General features: G+C 42.1%; 1 protein-coding gene across 5 annotated transcripts in view; it reads left to right on the top strand.

The window, feature by feature from the left end:
• LOC115159857 (F-BAR domain only protein 2) overlaps positions 1–19,896 on the top strand; it is an 88,057-nt gene that overhangs the window by 7,032 nt on the left and 61,129 nt on the right. For all 5 annotated transcript variants that reach the window (XM_029709921.1, XM_029709923.1, XM_029709925.1 and 2 more), the window contains exon 2: positions 17,199–17,290. In XM_029709921.1, the coding sequence (XP_029565781.1) occupies positions 17,199–17,290 (92 nt within the window). The remainder of the gene's footprint in view (positions 1–17,198; positions 17,291–19,896) is intronic.

Genomic DNA, 19,896 nt, shown 5'->3' with positions numbered 1-19,896 from the left:
CTAGTGATACATTTAATTACATCAAGATGGCAAGATGCAGTAGATTGTATAGAGTACCCTACATTACTCATCTCATATGTATATACTGTATGTAATCATTCTATAAAGTGGCATTGTTTAAAGTGACTAGTGATACATTTATTACATCAAATTATTAAAGTGGCTAGAGATTGAGTGGCTGCTGCCAACATATTGACTCAATGGTAGTGATGGCTGTTTAACAGTCTGATAGCCTTGAGATAGAAGCTGTATTTCTGTCTCTCGGTCCCAGCGTTGATGCACCTGTACTGACCTCACCTTCTGGATGATAGCGGAGTGAACAAGCAGTGGCTCGGGTGGTTGTTGTCCTTGATGATCTTTTTGGCCTTCCCTGTGACATCGGGTGATGTAGGTGTCCTGGAGGGTTAGGTAGTTTTCCCCTGGTGATGCGTTGTGCAGACCTCACTACACTCTGGAGAGCCCTGCGGTTGTGGGCGGAGCAGTTGCCGTACCAGGCGGTGATACAGCCTGACAGGATGCTCTCAATTGTGCATCTGTAAAAGTTTGAGTGTTTTTGGTGACAAGACAAATTTCTTCAGTTTCCTGTGGTTCAAGAGGCGCTATTGCACCATCTTCACCATGCTGTCTGTGTGGGTGGACCCCGAGGAACTTAAAACTTTCCACCTTCTCCACTACTGTCCCGTTGATGTGAATAAGGGGGCTGCTCCCTCTGCTGTTTCCTAAAGTCCATGATCATCTCCTTTGTTTTGTTGACGTTGAGTGTGAGGTTATTTTCCTGACACCACACTCCGAGGGCCCTCACCTCCTCCCTGTAGGCCGTCTCGTCGTTGCTGGTAATCAAGCCAACCACTGTAGTGTCGTCTGCAAACTTGATGATTGTGTTGGAGGCGTGCATGGCCACGCAGTCATGGGTGAACAGGGAGTACAAGAAAGGGCTAAGAACGCACCCTTGTGGCGCCCCAGTGTTGATGATCAGCGGGGTGGAGATGTTGTTTCCTACCCTCACCACCTGGGGTCGGCCCCTTCAGAAAGTCCAGGACCCAGTTGCACAGGGCGGGGTCGAGACCCAGGGTCTCAAGCTTAATGACGAGTTTGGAGGGTACTATGGTGTTAAATGCTGAGCTGTAGTCAATGAACAGCATTCTTACATAGGTATTCCTCTTGTCCAGATGGGATAGGGCGGTGTGATTGCGATTGCGTCGTCTGTGGACCTATTGGTGCGGTAGGCAAATTGGAGTGGGTCTAGGGTATCAGGTAGTGTGGAGGTGATATGATCCTTGAGTAGTCTCTCAAATCACTTCATGATGACAGAAGTGAGTGCTACGGGGTGATCGTCATTTAGCTCAGTTACCTTAGCTTTCTTGAGGACAGGAACAATGGTGGCCCTCTTGAAGCATGTGGGCACACCAGACTGGGACAGGGATTAATTGAATATAATGCGGTCGGCATTTGATTGTAAGGAATTCTAGGTCAGGTGAACAAAAGGACTTGAGTTCCTGTATGTTGTTATGATTGCACCACGAGTCGTTAATCATAAGGCATATACCACCGCCCTTCTTCTTACCAGAGAGATGTTTGTTTCTGTCGGCGCGATGCGTGAAGAAACCGGGTGGCTGTACCGATTCTGATAACATATCCCGAGTGAGCCATGTTTCTGTGAAACAGAGAATGTAACAATCTGATATCTCTCTGGATGGCAACCCTTGCTTGAATTTCGTCTACCTTGTTGTCAAGTGACTGGACATTGGCGAGTAGTGTACTCGGGAGCGATGTGCCCGTCTACGGAGCCTGACCAGAAGACCACTCCGTCTGCCCCTTCTGTGGCGCTGTTGTTTTGGGTTGCCTACTGGGATCAGATCCATTGTCCTGGGTGGTGGTCCGAACAGAGAATCCACTTCGGGAAAGTCGTATTCCTAGTCGTAATTTTGGTAAGTTGACGTTGCTCTTATATCCAATAGTTTTTCCCGGCTGTATGTAATAATACTTAAGATTTCCTGGGGTAACAATGTAAGAAATAATACATAAAAAAACGAAATACTGCATAGTTTCCTAACGCGAAGCTAGGTGACCATCTCTGGCGGCGCCAACAGTTTTCAGCTGTGCTAACATAATTGCAAAAGGGTTTTCTAATGATCAATTAGCCTTTTAAAATGATGAACTTGGATTAGCTAACACAACATGCCATTGGAACACCAGAGTGATGGTTGCTGATAATGGGCCTCTATACGCCTATGTACATATTCCATTAAAAAAATCAGCTGTTTCCAGCTACAATAGTCATTTACAACATTAACAATGTCTACACTGTATTTCTGATCAATTTAATGTTATTTTAATGGACAAAAAATATGCTTTTCTTTCAAAAACAACGATATTTCTAAGTGACCCCAAAGTTTTTAAATGGTAGTGTAAATGCAACATGCGTTAAGAGTTACAGTTCATATAAGGAAATCAGTCAATTGAAATTAATTCATTAGGCCCTAATCTATGGATTTCACATGACTGGGAATACAGATACCTTAAAAAAAAAAGTAGGAACGTGGATCAGAAAACCAGTCAGTATCTGGTGTGACCACCATTTGCCTCATGCAGCTCGACACATCTCCTTCGCATAGAGTTGATCAGGCTGTTGATTGTGGCCTGTGGAATGTTGTCCCATTCCTTCAATGGCTGTGCGAAGTTGCTGGATATTGGTGTGAACTGGAACACACGTCGTACACGTCGATCCAGAGCATCCCAAACATGGTCAATGGGTGACATGTCTGGTAAGTATGCAGGCCATGGAAGAACTGGGACATTTTCAGCTTCCAGGAATTGTGTACAGATCCTTGCGACATGGGGCTGTCCATTATCATGCTGAAACATGAGGTGATGGCGGCAGATGAATGGGCCTCAGGACCTCGTCACGGTATGTCTGTGCATTCAAATTGCCATTGATAAAATTAAATTGTGTTCGTTGTCCGTAGCATATGCCTGCCCATACCTAAACCCCACCACCATCATGGGGCACTCTGTTCACGACATTGAATTTCCCTAAAATAAGGTTGGAGGTGGCTTATGGTAGAGAAATTAACATTCAATTCTCTCGCAACCGATCTGGTGGACATTCCTGCAGTCAGCATGCCAATTGCAAGCTCCCTCAACTTGAGACATCTGTGGCATTGTGTTGTGAGACAAAGCACATTTTAGAGTGGCCTTTTATTGTCCCCAGCATAAGCTGCACCTGTGTAATGATCATGCTGTTTAATCAGCTTTTTGATATGCCACACCTGTCAAGTGGATGCATTATCTTGGCAAAGAAGAAATGCTCACAAACGGGGATGTATACACATTTGTTGCCAAAACTTGAGAGAAACAAGCTCTTTGTGTGTCTGGAAAATTTCTGGGATCTTGTATTTCAGCTCATGAAACATGGGACAAATACTTTAAATGTTGCGTTTTTATATTTTTGTTCAGTGTATTAGACCACACACACAAGGCCTAGCTACAGTACCATAGCCTCTGCCCTCTCCCTCCCTGTAAATAGCCACTGTCCAAATAATAATGGCTGCCTTTGTTTGTCTTGCCTTTTATTTGTTCTCTTCCACTGAGCATGGAATATGTGGTCATTGCAAAATATCATGGCCGACATCGGATAGGATAGCTCCTCTCTCTCCATGCTACTGTATTCGACACATGACAAATAAAATGTGATTTTTAATCTCTAACTCTGTAGAAAGGAATAGCATGTTTTTGTTTTGGGTTGTAGCCATGAGGTTGAGTTGTGAGGTTGTAGCCATGAGGTTGAGTTGTGAGGTCAACCGACATGGGGCCTAGCCATGTGAGAGGAGAGCTGGAGGAATCTCTTCACTCTCCCCTGGCATCTGTGGTTGGGAGGTTTAGGTCAACATTGAGTTGTGTAACTTGGGTTACATGGGAAAGGCTACTCTCGGAGTTGAGTCAATTGATATTTTACCTCATAAATAAGGTCAATAACTAGCCAGAGTTTCTACTGGTCAGGTCACGTTGTTAGGGAAGCTCCTGGCCCTAGACAATTGTATCTGGGAGCACCTTGGAAAATGAACTTCCTCTGACAGAATGCTTGATTATGAAGGGGGTGTTATGGAGACGGTGGTAAAATATATAAGCCTAGAATGGTAGGAGCTACATGATCATGTTGTTGTGAATAGCGTACAGTGAGGAGGAGGCCTCACCCATAGACCAGGCTTCTGTTTCAGACAGGGGGGGTTAGCTCAGTTTGTTCACAATGCCTGGAGGAGAAGGGGAAATGTCCTGTTTGTGTAGTGTGGCTAGATGGTAGCTGTACTTGCCATGGTTAATGTTTATGCGTAATAATATGTTAATATACCTCGCAGACATTCTGTAATCACACGACCATCGGCAGGCAGATATTCTGATGGTGTTATAAAGGCGTCTTGGTTTACACATGTTGTGAAGAGAGCAGAAGTTGTAAAACAATTTGTATGTTGATGTAGTGCCCATCACTTACGAATGTTTAAACCTCTGTGTTGAGAAGTCGTGTTTTTACTGCTGTCCCAGACACGTTTTTGTTGTTGCCTACTCAACGCTTGTTTCTGACCGGGTTAAAGACTCAATCTGAGGGCTTCTGATCTCATCTTTGAGCAGTCCCAGATGTTTTCACACAGGTTTGATTTTATCAGCACAAAATCTGCAATGCTCTTGTGTGAGATGTGCAACGACAAGTTTTGAGAACGTGATCAGCAACAGCCAATGAGAGCTGGCCAGAGAAGAAGCCAGTGAGATGCTGACATTGTATCACATCACCCAGAATGTATAGACTGGAGCAGGAGCTATGACTACTACTAGTTTGTGTATTGTACTTGCCTTTGACCAAAGTGTCAAATCGTTACAGCTCTGAAGTTCACTAGCAATGTTATTCAATTCAAAACGTTGGCTAGATCTTTCAACTCTATATGGCAAGCGTGAATGTCTAACTGAACCTTTATGAGGCTGCTTTGAGCCACAGCTCGTAGCTACGTTAAATCATATCACATCATTGTTTTGGCGAGACAGCGTGGTATAGAGAATCCTCACGACCAAGTGAAGAATCTTGTAGTGTGTGACCATCTGTGCCAGATGGTTAGCGTGCGCAAAACGACTTTGGCAACACAAAACAACTACAGGTAAGACAGTTGTTCAATGTGAGAGGCTCAGCGATGTTAGGATTTTGAAAGTCGTGTAGTGTGCACTGGGCTTTTCTGCCACCACAGAAACTGACCCTGGGCTTGTTCTAACGTGAGCACCTGCGAATCTAAGGCCATGATTGTGCTTCTGTTGTGGGAGTGGTAGCGAAGCAGCCTTTAATTTGCATGAAATTAACATGTATTAATATGGACAATTCCATGTTAACAGAATTTCCAAGGAAAAATGTACTAAAACTAATTTAGTGTTAGAACTGTGCAGAGCAAACTTTGGAAACGGAATTACGGCAAAATCTCTCAGGTTTTTATGTGACCACATTTTCCAAAAACTCTTATCAGCTCTGAATTAAGATTCAAAGATGTCTTTTAAAAGAATGTGGTGTCAGCTATAACATGGCACCTTGTGTTTTGAAAAAAATCTGTTTTGGTTATTGAACTAGGTCTGCACTAAATGAAGTGGATTTACGCCCGGTAACGGAATTACCTCATGGGTCCGTGATCTGTGCAACACAGAAATGCATAATTATGGATATGAATGTAATTTCTCTTCATGTTTTTATAAGTTTGGACATCACATTGCAGCACAGTAGAGTACAGTACAATACAGCACAATATACTGTACTATACTATATTTTTCTTTACTGGACTGTACTCTAATGTGCTCTGCATACTGTACTGTACAATCCAAACGTGTTTATGATGGGTTCAGATTTGGTCCAGTCCGGTCCATCTGTGGACCACTAGTGGTTCTGGGGGCGGGGGGGGGGGGGTGCCCCTGTGGCAACAATTTTGGACCCCCTTGTGGCCCCCCTAAATGTGGAGTATGAAATAATTTTACATAACAAATTTTTGCTATTGTTCTTTTGTACACATCCGTTATTAGACAGTGGCAACGATGATGTTAATGAACATGGTCTTTTGCCTGCTAATGCCTGCAATGCAGTGAAGAAAACGATATGGCAACAATAACGTCTGTAACTGGCCCCTCTAACAGTACAACTGGCCCCAGCTTGGCCCCCCCCAGTTGAAATGGTCTAGAACCGTCACTGCTGTGGACATTAACATCAAGGGTGGACTGACCAAATTTCAATTACTTTTCAACGTCCATGGATGTCGGGTATCGGTCGGTGCTCAGTGGGTGAGGATGCTGGTTAAAATAAATGGAAAGAGGAGGCTCATGGGTAGGTGTCAGTAAGAACTGGGAGAGGGAGGGGCTGTCCAGACTTACTTGTTACTTCTGTGAACTTTCAATATCCTCACTCCTCACGAGGGAGAGAAATTAGAAAATATCTTCAAGATATGTGGGGTTTAGGTAACAGAAAGGTAAACAATATCTCAAACTAAATATGTGTTGATATTAGTTGGGTCTTTACGTCAACATTATTTTGTTGTGATGTATTTCAGATACCGTCAGACTTTCATGTAGATGTTTTCTAATTTCTCAAAAATAAAGACTAATAGCTTTCATTTTAAACCCAATTTAATGTGCTCCTATGAACCTCACATGTTGGTGCTCATGGGTCCTTTTTAAAAAGTTTATTTTTTTTCTTCATTTCTCCCCAATTTCATTATATCCAATTCTCTTGGCGGACTCGGGAGAGGCGACGGTCGAGAGCCATGCATCCCCCAAAACATGACCTGCCAAGCTGCACTGCTTCTTGACACACTGCTTGCTTAGCCAGGTGCACCAATGTGTCGGAGGAAACACCGTCCAACTGACAACCAAGTCAGCTTGCAGGCGCCCGGCCCGCCACAAGGAGTCACTACGATGAGACAAGGAAATCCCGGCCGACCAAACCCTCCACTAACCCGGACGATGCTGGGTCAATTGAGATTCAGGTGGCATTCTATCCCTGCTCTTCCAAAGAGAGTTATGCATTTTTTTCTTCACTGCAGTAATAGAACGGTGTTTGAACAAGGGCTTAGTGCATTTTGTACAGACAAGGATGTTTTTCCATATCTTTCACTTGGCCAGTGTGGGACTGTCCACCTGGGTTTCAAGTATCGTTTGCCAACTGCTCTAAGGCTTCTTTTGGGTTCGTCACTGAATCAGTTTCCACTACTGAAGAATCTCTGATCTGATATTATCTGATCTAAATGTACACAAAAACAAGAGAATGCTCCTGGCCAAGCTCTAGCCTAGCGAGAGCAAAGAACCGGAGATTGCATTCTTGGATTCGTATGGGGCAATATTTATTTACACAGTGATGGGCGTTGATGATTATGGGCGTTGATGATTATGGGCGTTGATGATTATGGGCGTTGATGATTCAGGGCGTTGATGATTCAGGGCGTTGATGATTCAGGGCGTTGATGATTCAGGGCGTTGATGATTCAGGGCGTTGATGATTCAGGGCGTTGATGATTCAGGGCGTTGATGATTCAGGGCGTTGCCTCAACCAAGGATTGTAACGCTATTTATTTTAATGTGAAAAATAAACCATGTTTTGTTTTTCCACATCTTACGAATCAAATCATGAAATTTGGATGAAGAGTCATCTTCTGTTCTGCTGGCTAATGTGCTCATTAGTCTGGTTGCTATTGCTAATTCTCTCCTATATTCTAGTTTGTCTGAGTTTCAAAGCTACCCTTTTCTGCTCCGGGGCTATAGTTCTGCTCTATGCACAGCAATTTCCTGTTTTCCTTTGTTTTCACTTGCCAAATCCATTTTATTTGCCATTGTGTACATTTCATGGTTGGCTCAAATGGGAAGTTTGATGCTATTTCCCATAAATCAAATTTAGCATCATTTGTTCGACCTAAAGCAAACGGAACAATTAACACAATGTTGGTGTTGCTCAGACAGATAATTGCTAAGACCAGAGAGAAAAGCCACAGGCCACCTCTTGTTAACTAAAGCATGTTTTGTGACTGAAATTAGTGTGAATTCATGATCATCAGAGTTCAGTTCTGTACTGTCTCTCTCTCACAAGGCATTGCCAAACCACAGTACCACCAGGTTTGGTACATAAGTACGCATGCACACACATAGTAGGTAGAGAAAGGGTATACTGTAGCGTTATTGCAGTAGGAGGGGAAAGTGGAATAGACAAGTTCTAATCCCATACATTTACATAAGCAGCAATTCAGCCATAAAGTAATAACTTCCACAGGATATGGAAAGTTGTAGTCTTATTGCTGACTACATGTGGTTATATTGGCATAGAATGGATGCCTCTTATTGGCATAGAACCCTGGCATAGAATGGCCTCTTTTCACAGGACATGGAGCAGCGTGGTGGTTGTCATCCCACCCTTCAGTTAGATTTAGGATTCTGTCATAGACCTTAGTGGTGCGGACATAGGAGTGGTAGGACATTTGATACACTACCGTTTAAAAGTTTGGGGTCACTTGTTTTCCTTGAAAACATGCATGAAATGAGTTGCAAAATGAATAGCAAATAAAGTCAAGATGTTGACAAGGTTCTAAATAATGATTTTTAATTGAAATAATAATTGTGTCCTTCAAACTTTGCTTTCATCAAAGAATCCTCCATTTGCAGCAATTACAGCCTTGCACACCTTTTGGCATTCTAGTTGTCAATTTGTTGAGGTAATCTGAAGAGATTTCACCCCATGCTTCCTAAAGCACCTCCCACAAGTTGGATTGGCTTGATGGGTACTTCTTACGTACCATACGGTCAAGCTGCTCCCTCAACAGGGTTGAGATTCGGTGACTGTGCTGGCCACTTCATTATAGACCGAATACCAGCTGACTGCATCTTCCCTAAATAGCTCTTGCATAGTTTGGAGCTGTGCTTTGGTTCATTGTCCTGTTGTAGGAAGAAATTGGCTCCAATTAAGCGCCGTCCACAGGGTATGGCATGGCTTTGTAAAATGGAGTGATAGCCTTCCTTCTTCAAGATCCCTTTTACCTTGTACGAACTTCCCACTTTACCACCACCAAAGCACCCCCAGACCATCACATTGCCTCCACCATGCTTGACAGATGGCATCAGGTACTCTTCCAGCATCTTTTCAATTTTTTTCTGCGTCTCACAAATGTTCTTCTTTGTGATCCGAACACCTCCAACTTAGATTTGTCTGTCCATAACACTTTTTTCCAATCTTCCTCTGTCCAGTGTCTTTTGTTCTTTTGACCATCTTAATCTTTTATTTTTATTGCCCAGTCTGAGATATAGCTTTTTCTTGCAACTCTGCCTAGAAGGCCATCATCCTGGAGTCACCTCTTCACTGTTGACGTTGAGACTGGTGTTTTGCGGGTACTATTTAATGAAGCTGCCAGTTGAGGACTTGTGAGGCGTCTGTTTCTCAAACTAGACACTCTAGTGTACTTGTCCTCTTGCTCAGTTGTGCACTGGGTTCTCCCATTCCTCTTTCTATTCTGGTTAGCGCCAGTTTGCGCTGTTCTGGGAAGGGAGTAGTACACAGCATTGTACCAGATCTTGTTGGGCCATTGTCCTGTTGAAAAACAAATGATAGTCCCACCCACTAAGCGCAAACCAGATGGGATGGCGTATCGCTGCAGAATACTGTGGTAACCATGCTGGTTAAGTGTGCCTTGACTTCTAAATAAATCACAGACTGTGTCACCAGCAAAGCACCCCAAGACCATCACAACTCCTCCTCCATGCTTCACGGTGGGAACCACACATGCAGAGATCATCCGTTCACCTACTCTGCGTCTTACAAAGACATGGCGGTTGGAACCAAAAATCTCAAATGTGGACTCATCAGACCAAAGGACAGATTTCCACCGGGCTGATGTCTATTGCTCATGTTTCTTGGCCCAAGCAAGTTTCTTCTTATTGGTGTCCTTAAGTGGTGGTTTATTTGCAGCAATTCGACCATGAAGACCGGATTCACGCAGTCTCCTCTGAACAGTTGATGTTGAGATGTATATGTTACTTGAACTCTGAAGCATTTATTTGGGCTGTAATTTCTGAGGCTGGTAACTAATGAACTTATCCTCTGCAGCAGAGGTAACTCTGGGTCTTCCTTTCCTGTAGCAGTCCTCATGAAAGCCAGTTTCATCATAGCACTTGTGAGTTTTTGTGACTGCACTTGAAGAAACTTTCAAAGTTCTTGAAATTTTCCAATTGACTGACCTTCATGTCTTTAAAGTAATGATTGACAGTCATTTCTCTTTGCTTATTTGAGCTGTTCTTGCCATAATATGGCTATCTTCTGTATACCACCCCTACATTGTCACAACACAACTGATTGGCTCAAACGCATTAAGAAGGAAAGAAATTCCACAAATTTAACAAGGCACACCTGTTAATTGAAATGCATTCCAGGTGACTACCTCATGAAGCTTGTTGAGAATGCCAAGAGTGTGCAAAGCTGTCATCAAGGCAAAGGGTTTCTACTTTGAAGAATCTCAAATCTAAAATATATGTTGCTTTGTTTAACACTTTTTGGTTACTACATGATTCCATATGTGTTATTTCAGTTATGTTTTCACTATTATTCTACAATGTTGAAAATAGTAAAAATAAAAACACATTGAGGTTGGAATAATATTGTGAAAATTATGATAATGCCCTTTTAGTGTAAGAGTTGTTTTTTAAAAGACCATTTTCTTGGGATGGAGTTTTGGCCTGCATGGTGACATCAACATATATTGGTTAATAGTCCAATAAGAGTTCCAAACCTCTCTGTCAATAAAAATGTTCTCCTCCCCACTAAGACCACTCCCAGACAGTCCTAGCTAAATTCTTTGCTAAGAAGCTATTTTTGTTTTTGACCATTTTAATTGAAAACAAACAATCACAGTAAGGTACTTAATTGTTACCTAAATTATTTGATATTGAGATAGAAACTGCTGCATTTGACCTTTTTTAAGCAATGTCTAAACATTATTTAATAACTAACCACTTCCTTAGATGCTCTACAGAGACGGTTCCAACATATTTGTTTATGTTTCCAAGAAAAGACTTGATGTAGTTTCTTGGCATCAACAAAAATGTAAATGTTTTATACTCACAAAAGGCCCAGATTTGTCACATAGTTCCATGATGATGATTGACAAAGCAAGAATGATTTCCAGTAAGGATAAACTAATACCAAAGCAATAGATGGCTAAAAAGTACATTTGACAAAGGTATACAAATGAGAGGTATTAAATGGTTGAAAACTGTTAAACTGTATCTTGGGTGTCTTCTAAGCAGGTTCCATTCACCTGTTCCAATCAAGAGTTCAACAGACACCATCTTGACTTTAAAGAAATAATCCACTCAAAAACTATCTTTAGGTATTTTGTTCATTAGTCTACTGTTGATACAGTCCCAAAATTGGTTTGCATGACAACAATCAAGTTTTCAAGATACAGCACTTTCAAGAAGCAAAGTGTACTGTTCCACATTTTTTTGCTGACTGTAGCAGAGAAGCATAGCAGCGCTCTAGCGATCCAGTCTTTTACGCTGCATATAAGTAGCATAAAAATAGCATGATGTTGTATTGTGGTATAAAAATAGCATGTTGTATTGTGGTATAAAAATAGTATGTTGTTGTATTGTGGTATAAACATAGCCTGTTGTATTGTTAGTAGTGAGCGATTAACCCCCCCATTTTGACTCCAAGTGATCTTGACTCAGAAAAGGTTGGTGACCACTGCTCTAGAGAGATTAAATCCAGAACTATGTGGGACGCTGGGTTGAAGGGACGTAGTTTTCATTAAGCAAATATTCAACAGTTCAGCGCAGAAATGTGGTAATCAACTGTAATGACCACCAATTGCACCTGTTATTTCCGGCTCCGACCACTAAGGTACAGCATAAGGCTCAGACAGAGACGGATACACTTTTATGCCTGCGATGTTAGGTTAGATACACTCAGACCGCATGAGAGAGCAATGTACACAACGATGAGAGGGATAGAGACAGTTTGTGAAAGTATGCCTTATCTACTTTAAAAGAACTAGTAGAATGACTTCGTCAGACAGCTCTGCAGCATACTTAGGCAGGCTAGTCTAGCTAAATAGGATGAATAAAGACCGCACAGTATGGAGAGCACAAAGATAACATTAGATTGGCTGGCTGCTACTGCCTGCTCAGAGATGAGGCGATGGCTTTATAATAAAATAAAAAAAAAATATATATATATATATATAAAATATATTTTAAAAATAATTAAGTAATCAAATAAAAACAAAGTAATGTACACAACTGAAATGTTTGGTAATTTCCTATTTTTCTGTCTACCAAATGTGGACCTGACAGAGACAATGGAATATTTTCACTGTTTTTGGCTTTGTAATTTTGTTAAAAAAGCTCATGATTTTAATATCATTTCATAATGCATTTAATGTAAAACATTTTTTACCGAAATTGAAAACTTTATTATTTTGTACTAAGGACCGACTTCAAAAAGCTCACCACTGTGTATTGTGGTATAAAATTAGCATGTTGTTGTATTGTCTCCTGAATCCAAGTGTTTGACATGGGGGAAGGGACCAGTAACTTTTATTATCAAACTTGATCAGTGCAGAAACAAGTCATTTAAATCATTATACAAACTTCTTGCCACCAACAGAATGTTTTATGCCCCATTTCTCAATCTCTCACACTCTCACACTCTCACACACGCACACTCTCACACACGCACACTCACAGGTTCAGGAATGGTTAAATCACAACATTCACTTAAAATGAACCTTACAAATAGCAGTTGGTCGATTTGGAAAGCCATAGTCAGCCAATAAATTATATAATAATACTCGTAGGAAAGGTTTTCATCTTTTAGCTCACAATCTGTGGATACAAATGTATGTAAAACAGCACAGTTGAAATATGGCCCCAAACGAGGGTGCTCTCTGGTGATGGGCTGAGGGTGGTCTCTGGTGATGGGCTGAGGGTGGTCTCTGGTGATGGGCTGAGGGTGGTCTCTGGTGCTGGGCTGAGGGTGGTCTCTGGTGATGGGCTGAGGGTGGCTGAGGGGTGGGATTAAAGAGCTTATGTTCAGTCATGTATTATTTTTATGTGATTTCTTTATATAAAAGTATCATGTATGTTAAATGTATATGGAATGGTTGTGTATACATTTTCCAATGTTTGGGGTCACTTAGAAATTCACTTGTTTTTGAAAGAAAAGAATAACATCAAATTGATCAGAAATACATTGTAGACATTTTTAATGTTGTATATGACTACTATAGCTGGAAACGGCTGATTTAAAAATAAAAAAAATTAATATCTACGTAGGCGTAGAGGCCCATTATCAGCAACCATCACTCCTGTGTTCCAATGTTACGTTGTGTTAGCTAATCCAAGTTTATAATTTTAAAAGGCTAATTGATCATTAGAAAACCCTTTTGCAATTTTGTTAGTACAGCTGAAAACTGTTGTGCTGATTTTAAAGAAGCAATAAAACTGGCCTTTAGACTAGAGTATCTGGAGCATCAGCATTTGTGAGTTCAATTACAGGCTCAAAATGGCTAGAAACAATTTAAGCCTGTAATCGAACCCACTTTGGTCATCATACTTTGGTCTGGTTTCAACCAAATTTCATGAAAAACATGATTTTGACTGTTCATGACATTTAAGTTACCGCTCCCTCTCTCTCTGGCTATCTCTCTCTCCGGCTCCCGCTCTCTCGACTTCCGCTCTCGTTCTCTCTCGCTCTTAGCTCTCTCAGTTCTTGGGAAGCTTTGAGCTCTTTCAATTGGACATTGTGAGCATCTCTAGTCTCACTCCACAGAGGCATGGATTGATATGCGCGCCCAACCCCTTCACATGCTATCTCTCACTGGGTGGAGGGCACTGCAGTCTTAAACAGGCCACTCACTGCCAGGCCAAGAGTAATGACTGGTCTTGAATTTCACAATGTGTGGTTAGAATATTAATCACTTGGTCAATGAATCTCCAAAGGGTGCATTTCAAGTCAAGAGCCATGTGCCACTTCTAGTACCACACTTCTTTATGCTGTTCTTTCTTCAACTCTGAGTAGTGATATAACACAGCATGGTGGGTTTTCAAACCACAGAAGTTGTTGCCTTGTATAGAATGTGTCTCTGTTCTTCACAAGTTACTATGGGGCATTGTACTGGTGGGGTGGAAAAAGCCAAAACGCCCAGACCTGTTTCCTTCCTTTTTTATTTTTTTATTTTGCTTTTGTATTTATTTTATATTGCTGCATTCCAAAAGCACAGAATATTAGCCCTTCCTGTTTTGGAGTTGTATTTTGTCTCAGACTCTCTGTCTCTTCCTCTGTCTAAGTTTCTCTCACTCTCCGTCTCTCACTCTCTGCAGCTTCCCTGGTATCTAGTTATTGCAGTCAGTGACTGAGGTCTGTAGAGTAGTTAGCAGACGGGACAGAATTTGCAGCTGTTAGCCTAGGATAGCCTATGTGATGCATGCTGTGTGAGTCATGTGCTAAAGCTTAAGTCACTATTGATTATAGCCACAGAGTTGAGGCATGGGCTGTGTCTGAAATAGCACCCTATTCCCTATAGTGCAATACTTTTTAGCAGAGCACTGTGCGGGCCCTGGTCAAAAGTAGTGCACTATTATATAGGGAATAGAGTGCCATTTGGTATTTTTAATTTTGACACAGTCTGGACTGTTTTAAATAACCACACTCTAACAGGAAGTCTTCTATATCATTACTGTTCTGTCTGGCTGCAGGAAATGACTTTTCTGCTTTTCCTCTTTCTCTAATTATTTTTCTTTGCCCTGCAAATATCTATCGTCATTTGCACCAGGCTGCAGGTTTGTTTGGCATGAGCCTCCCCTGACCTCTTGGATGAACCCATGTGTTAAATGATCACAGCGGGGTGTCATGATGATGTATGGTACTGATACAAATTGCTGACTGTGGAAGCGACCAGGAAGTGGCTGTGTGGCAGTCACGGGTTAGTTCAGTTGACACGGTGAACCACAGCGTCCTGCCAAGGTTTTGTCCCTTTATTCATCCCCTTCCTATTGTGTTTCAAAGCTAGTTTTGTAGGATGTAGCAGTCAGTTAGTCATTTGTACGGAAGTTGTCATAGTACAGTAATACATTGATTGTTTAATAATACAGTAATAACTATTGATTGTGTTTCATAGTACAGAAATAACTATTGATTGTGTAATTTATTCATGTAAGAGGAACATTTGGTCTTTGTTGGCATGTGATCTCTGTTATACAGGGCCACATGCTAAAGAGGAAGTCAAAGGTTGAGGAGTTGTGGAATTAGTTTCCTGAGTTTCCCTTGAGTAGGCCTGATAAACCAGGTTGGATCCAGGTCAGTTACTATGCGCTTGCTCATTTCTTCCCCCTGTTGGACATACCTAGGCTCTGCCACAGGGCAGCCCTTTGCTGCTGGAGGAAGTAGCCTCTAGGTATCAGCATGCTTCAGTTGGGCTGGAGCTCGGCTAGGCCAACCAAACGAGTGTGCTTGCATACACCCTTAAAATACCTACGCTTGAAAAACGAGAATAGTACTGTTTGTCCATTTTGAGACGCTGTAGCCAGTACATTTACTCAAAATAATCAGAATTAATCAAATATAACTCAAGAAATCTGTCATTAATTTTGGTGTTTTTACAGAGGAGATCTTAGGCGTGCAATTTTACATCTAAGATTTGGTGCAGTATTTCTCAATGGAAAAATGTGCATGAAAACAAATCTTCTCTCTTTTGAATGACAACAAAGACTTTATTGATGAATCCCTATTGTTGACCATTCACTGACGAAGGGGCGTAGGCTTGTGTGCCCGAATAGCCAAAGTCCAAAACGAACAAAAACGTCAGAAAATGTCATCATAATATATACACAAACTCTTCTGAACTGTTTCTGGTGGGAAGCATGCGGACACCTAAACTGATCTTAGGTCAGTTTTGTGTTTGACCTCATAATGCGTAGGAGTCAGATCAGGGCACTGTAAGGTATTCCTCAAACGACCTTTGAACTTCCCTAACGCATAGCCTACGATTCAAACAGAGAGCCTGAGGTCAGGAAAGCAAGTCTGAGTTCCAGTCTGTTTAGCAATCATTCCACTCCTTGCCACTCCTGTCATGTTAAACAACTTTGGCATGACAAGGAGTACAAGGAATGGAATGTGTGCTAAAGAGACTGGTACCCGGGCTACAGAAAAGCTGCTGTTTGTATTGTGGTTTGGTAAAGTTTGTGTATTTTGGATCAGTGAAGTGAATATTTCTAAGGAAGGAGGCGAAGGGTAACAATCTAGTCTCAGTTCCAGGTTCTGTAGAACTAGGACAAGGAGGGATGTGGAACTCAACTCCAGTTAAGCTCAACAGTTGAAGAGAAGAAACCTCTGGGAAGGGGCCAGAGGACTTAGGCAGGCTTGACAATACCAGTAAGAGGAACAGACTGAGTTCCTGCCTAGCAACAGAGAACGAATGTTTATCTTAGACATGCAAGGAGGTGACTCTGCCTAGTCAGAAGGTATAAATATGTGCGTGTATGTTGCGCTTGCAGCTGAGGCACCCAGTGGGTTGAATAAACTTGGTTTGAGGTTTTTACTTAGGTTCTGAACAAACAAACAGTAGCCAAACTTCAGACAGTTTTACACATGTCCACGGCATATGAATTATAGAGTGGTGTATGTATTTTTTTTTTAAACCCACTGTTGCAACTGGACACCAATCCAGAGTAGTGATGGTTACTGCTACACAAACACACAGAATAGTGGTCTATAGTCAGCACTGTCACAATCTACACAGTCTCATCTTCAACCTGCTCCATCAACGTTATTCAGAACATACTGAGTGTATAGGGATTGTAGAACTGTTCCAGGGAGCATAGAACCATATAGAGACCGTTGGAACCGTTTTAGGGAGCATAAAACCGAATAGGGACCACATTTTAGAGAGCATAGAACTGTACATGGATTGTTAGAACCATTGTAGGGACCATAGAAACGTATAGGGAGCATAGTAGAACCTAAACACTATGGCCAGGATGACTATGGTGGACCAGTCGAGGCTGCTGGCGATGCAACCAACAGCCATGCAGACCTTGAGGAGGCTCATGGTGGAGAAGGCCAGGGCAGTAAAGCATGGAGGAACCGGTATTTCAGTTGACTAGGCTAATCATCTCTTCTTTTTTTTTATTCTTTTCTTTCCCCTCAGGGTGAAAAAAACAATGGATTTGATGTTCTCTACCACAACATGAAGCATGGTCAAATCTCTTCCAAGGAACTTACGGAGTTCATCAGAGAAAGGTAAGTTGTTGGTAGGCTGGTTCTGGTTCTGGATCTGTTTGTTCTGTGTCATGTGCTAACTATTATGTTTGTAACCAGGCGATGTCATTTGGTGCTTCCTTAGTTAAACTTCCACTCACCCTTGTTTTGAGGGTTCCGTTTAACCCAATGCTGTTCTCATCATAGAGGTGAATTCGAGACTTACTTTAAAAGTTACTCAACACAATTTTTCTAGTTAACTTAAAAGTTCACAGTCCGTCAATGGTCAAGCACAGTCAAATTGGGTCACGTGTGGAGGATGCCAGCTGATGGTACAATCGATAAAGTGACACATGCTGGCTCATTAGTAAAGCCCAATGTGAAAATGTCTTGCTTCCCCTTCTGTCAAAATAATGAGTTCAGGGGGAGCATCCTATTGGCCGAACGAGCCACATCACCTGTCCATAAATGTGCATACACTAGGGCTGGGCAGTATCCAGATTTTCATATTGTCATAACGTCCTTCTCCCATCCCGGGATTTACAGTATTACTGGCTTAGTACACAAGGGGGCGCCAAACAAATCCTGACTAGTCTCCCGGTCCCTGCCGCTGAAAAACTTCCCCTCAGCATGGTGCTGCCACCACCACACTTCACCGTAGGGATGGTATTGGCCAGGTGATGACCAGTGCCTGGTTTCCTCCAGACGTGATGCTTGACATTCAGGCCAAAGAGTTCAATCTTGGTTTCATCAGACCAGAGAATCTTGTTTCTCATGGTCTGAGAGTCCTTTAGGTGCCTTTTGGCAAACTCCAAGTGGGCTGTCATGTGCCTTTTACTGAGGAGTGGCTTTTGTCTGGCCACTCTACCATAAAGGTCTGATTGGTAGAGTGCTACAGAGATGGTTGTCCTTCTGGAAGATTCTCCCATCTTCACAGAGGAACTCTGGACCTCTGTCAGAGTGATCGTCGGGTTGTTGGTCACCTCCCTGACCAAGGCCCTTCTCCCCCGATTGCCCAGCTCTAGGAAGAGTCTTGGTGGTTCCAAACGTCCATTTAAGAATGATGGCGCTCACTGTGTTCTTGGGGACTTCAATGCTGCATAAATGTTTTGGTAACCTTTGACACAATCCTGTCTTTGGAGCTCTACGGAGAATTTCTTCAACCTGATGGCTTGGTTTTTGCCGTTACGTGCACTGTCAACTGTGGGACCTTACAGTGGGGGGGGAAAAGTATTTGATCAGAAATGATCAGAAATGAAGAAATGATCAGTCTATAATTTTAATGGTAGAGAAGCACGAGGAGGGGTGTGAGGCAGAAGAGGGGGTGAAAATGCTATATTTCTCTCTGTGTTATGTGTTTGAGGATACAGTATCTGTTCTATAACTGATTGATTGATCTGTTTTACTCTTCTCAGCTATATAACTTAGCAAGCTAGTTACAGTAGCACTCACAGCTAGAATTGAAGATAGATAGCTAGCTAGCTAGCTAACTAGCAGCTAGCTAGCTAACTAGCTAACATACCTAGCACACCCAGATTTGAAGACAGGAAGGCTACATCCAGACATAGTATGTTATTATCAAATCGCCAGTTGGCAACCCATCCCTTATGGGATTAATTAACACATAAACAAACATTATAATAATTCACTGTGATAATTGAGTGTTAAAATTCTGAATCATGATCTTAAATTTGATCCATTTGTTGCTCTTTTTAAAAAAAATTTTTTTAAATGCACCTTTTATTTAACTAGGCAGGTCAGTTAAGAACAAATTATTATTTACAATTACTGCCTACCAAGAGACAAAAGGCCTCCTGCGGGGACGGGGGCTCTCCAGCCATAGACCGGGAATCAGGTTCATGCTGAACGGCCAACAAGTTAACACAGGAGTATGTGACGGGGCAATTACAGTGGGGGAAAAAAGTATTTGATCCCCTGCTGATTTTGTACGTTTGCACACTGACAAAGAAAGGATCAGTCTATAATTTTAATGGTAGGTTTATTTGAACAGTGAGAGACAGAATAACAACAAAAATATCCAGAAAAACACATGTCAGAAATGTTATAAATTGATTTGCATTTTAATGAGGGAAATAAGTATTTGACCCCCTCTCAATCAGAAAGATTTCTGGCTCCCAGGTGTCTTTTATACAGGTAACGAGCTGAGATTAGGAGCACACTCTTAAAGGGAGTGCTCCTAATCTCAGCTTGTTACCTGTATAAAAGACACCTGTCCACAGAAGCAATCAATCAATCAGATTCCAAACTCTCCACCATGGCCAAGACCAAAGAGCTCTCCAAGGATGTCAGGGACAAGATTGTAGACCAACACAAGGCTGGAATGGGCTACAAGACCATCGCCAAGCAGCTTGGTGAGAAGGTGACAACAGTTGGTGCGATTATTCGCAAATGGAAGAAACACAAAAGAACTGTCAATATCCCTCGGCCTGGGGCTCCATGCAAGATCTCACCTCGTGGAGTTGCAATGATCATGAGAACGGTGAGGAATCAGCCCAGAACTACACGGGAGGATCTTGTCAATGATCTCAAGGCAGCTGGGACCATAGTCACCAAGAAAACAATTGGTAACACACTACGCCGTGAAGGACTGAAATCCTGCAGCACCCGCAAGGTCCCCCTACTCAAGA

The sequence above is a fragment of the Salmo trutta genome, chromosome 23, assembly GCF_901001165.1.
Source record: "Salmo trutta chromosome 23, fSalTru1.1, whole genome shotgun sequence".
NCBI lineage: Eukaryota > Metazoa > Chordata > Actinopteri > Salmoniformes > Salmonidae > Salmo > Salmo trutta.
Note: the sequence above shows the minus strand (reverse complement) of the source record. Positions and strands in the feature narration are given on the sequence as shown.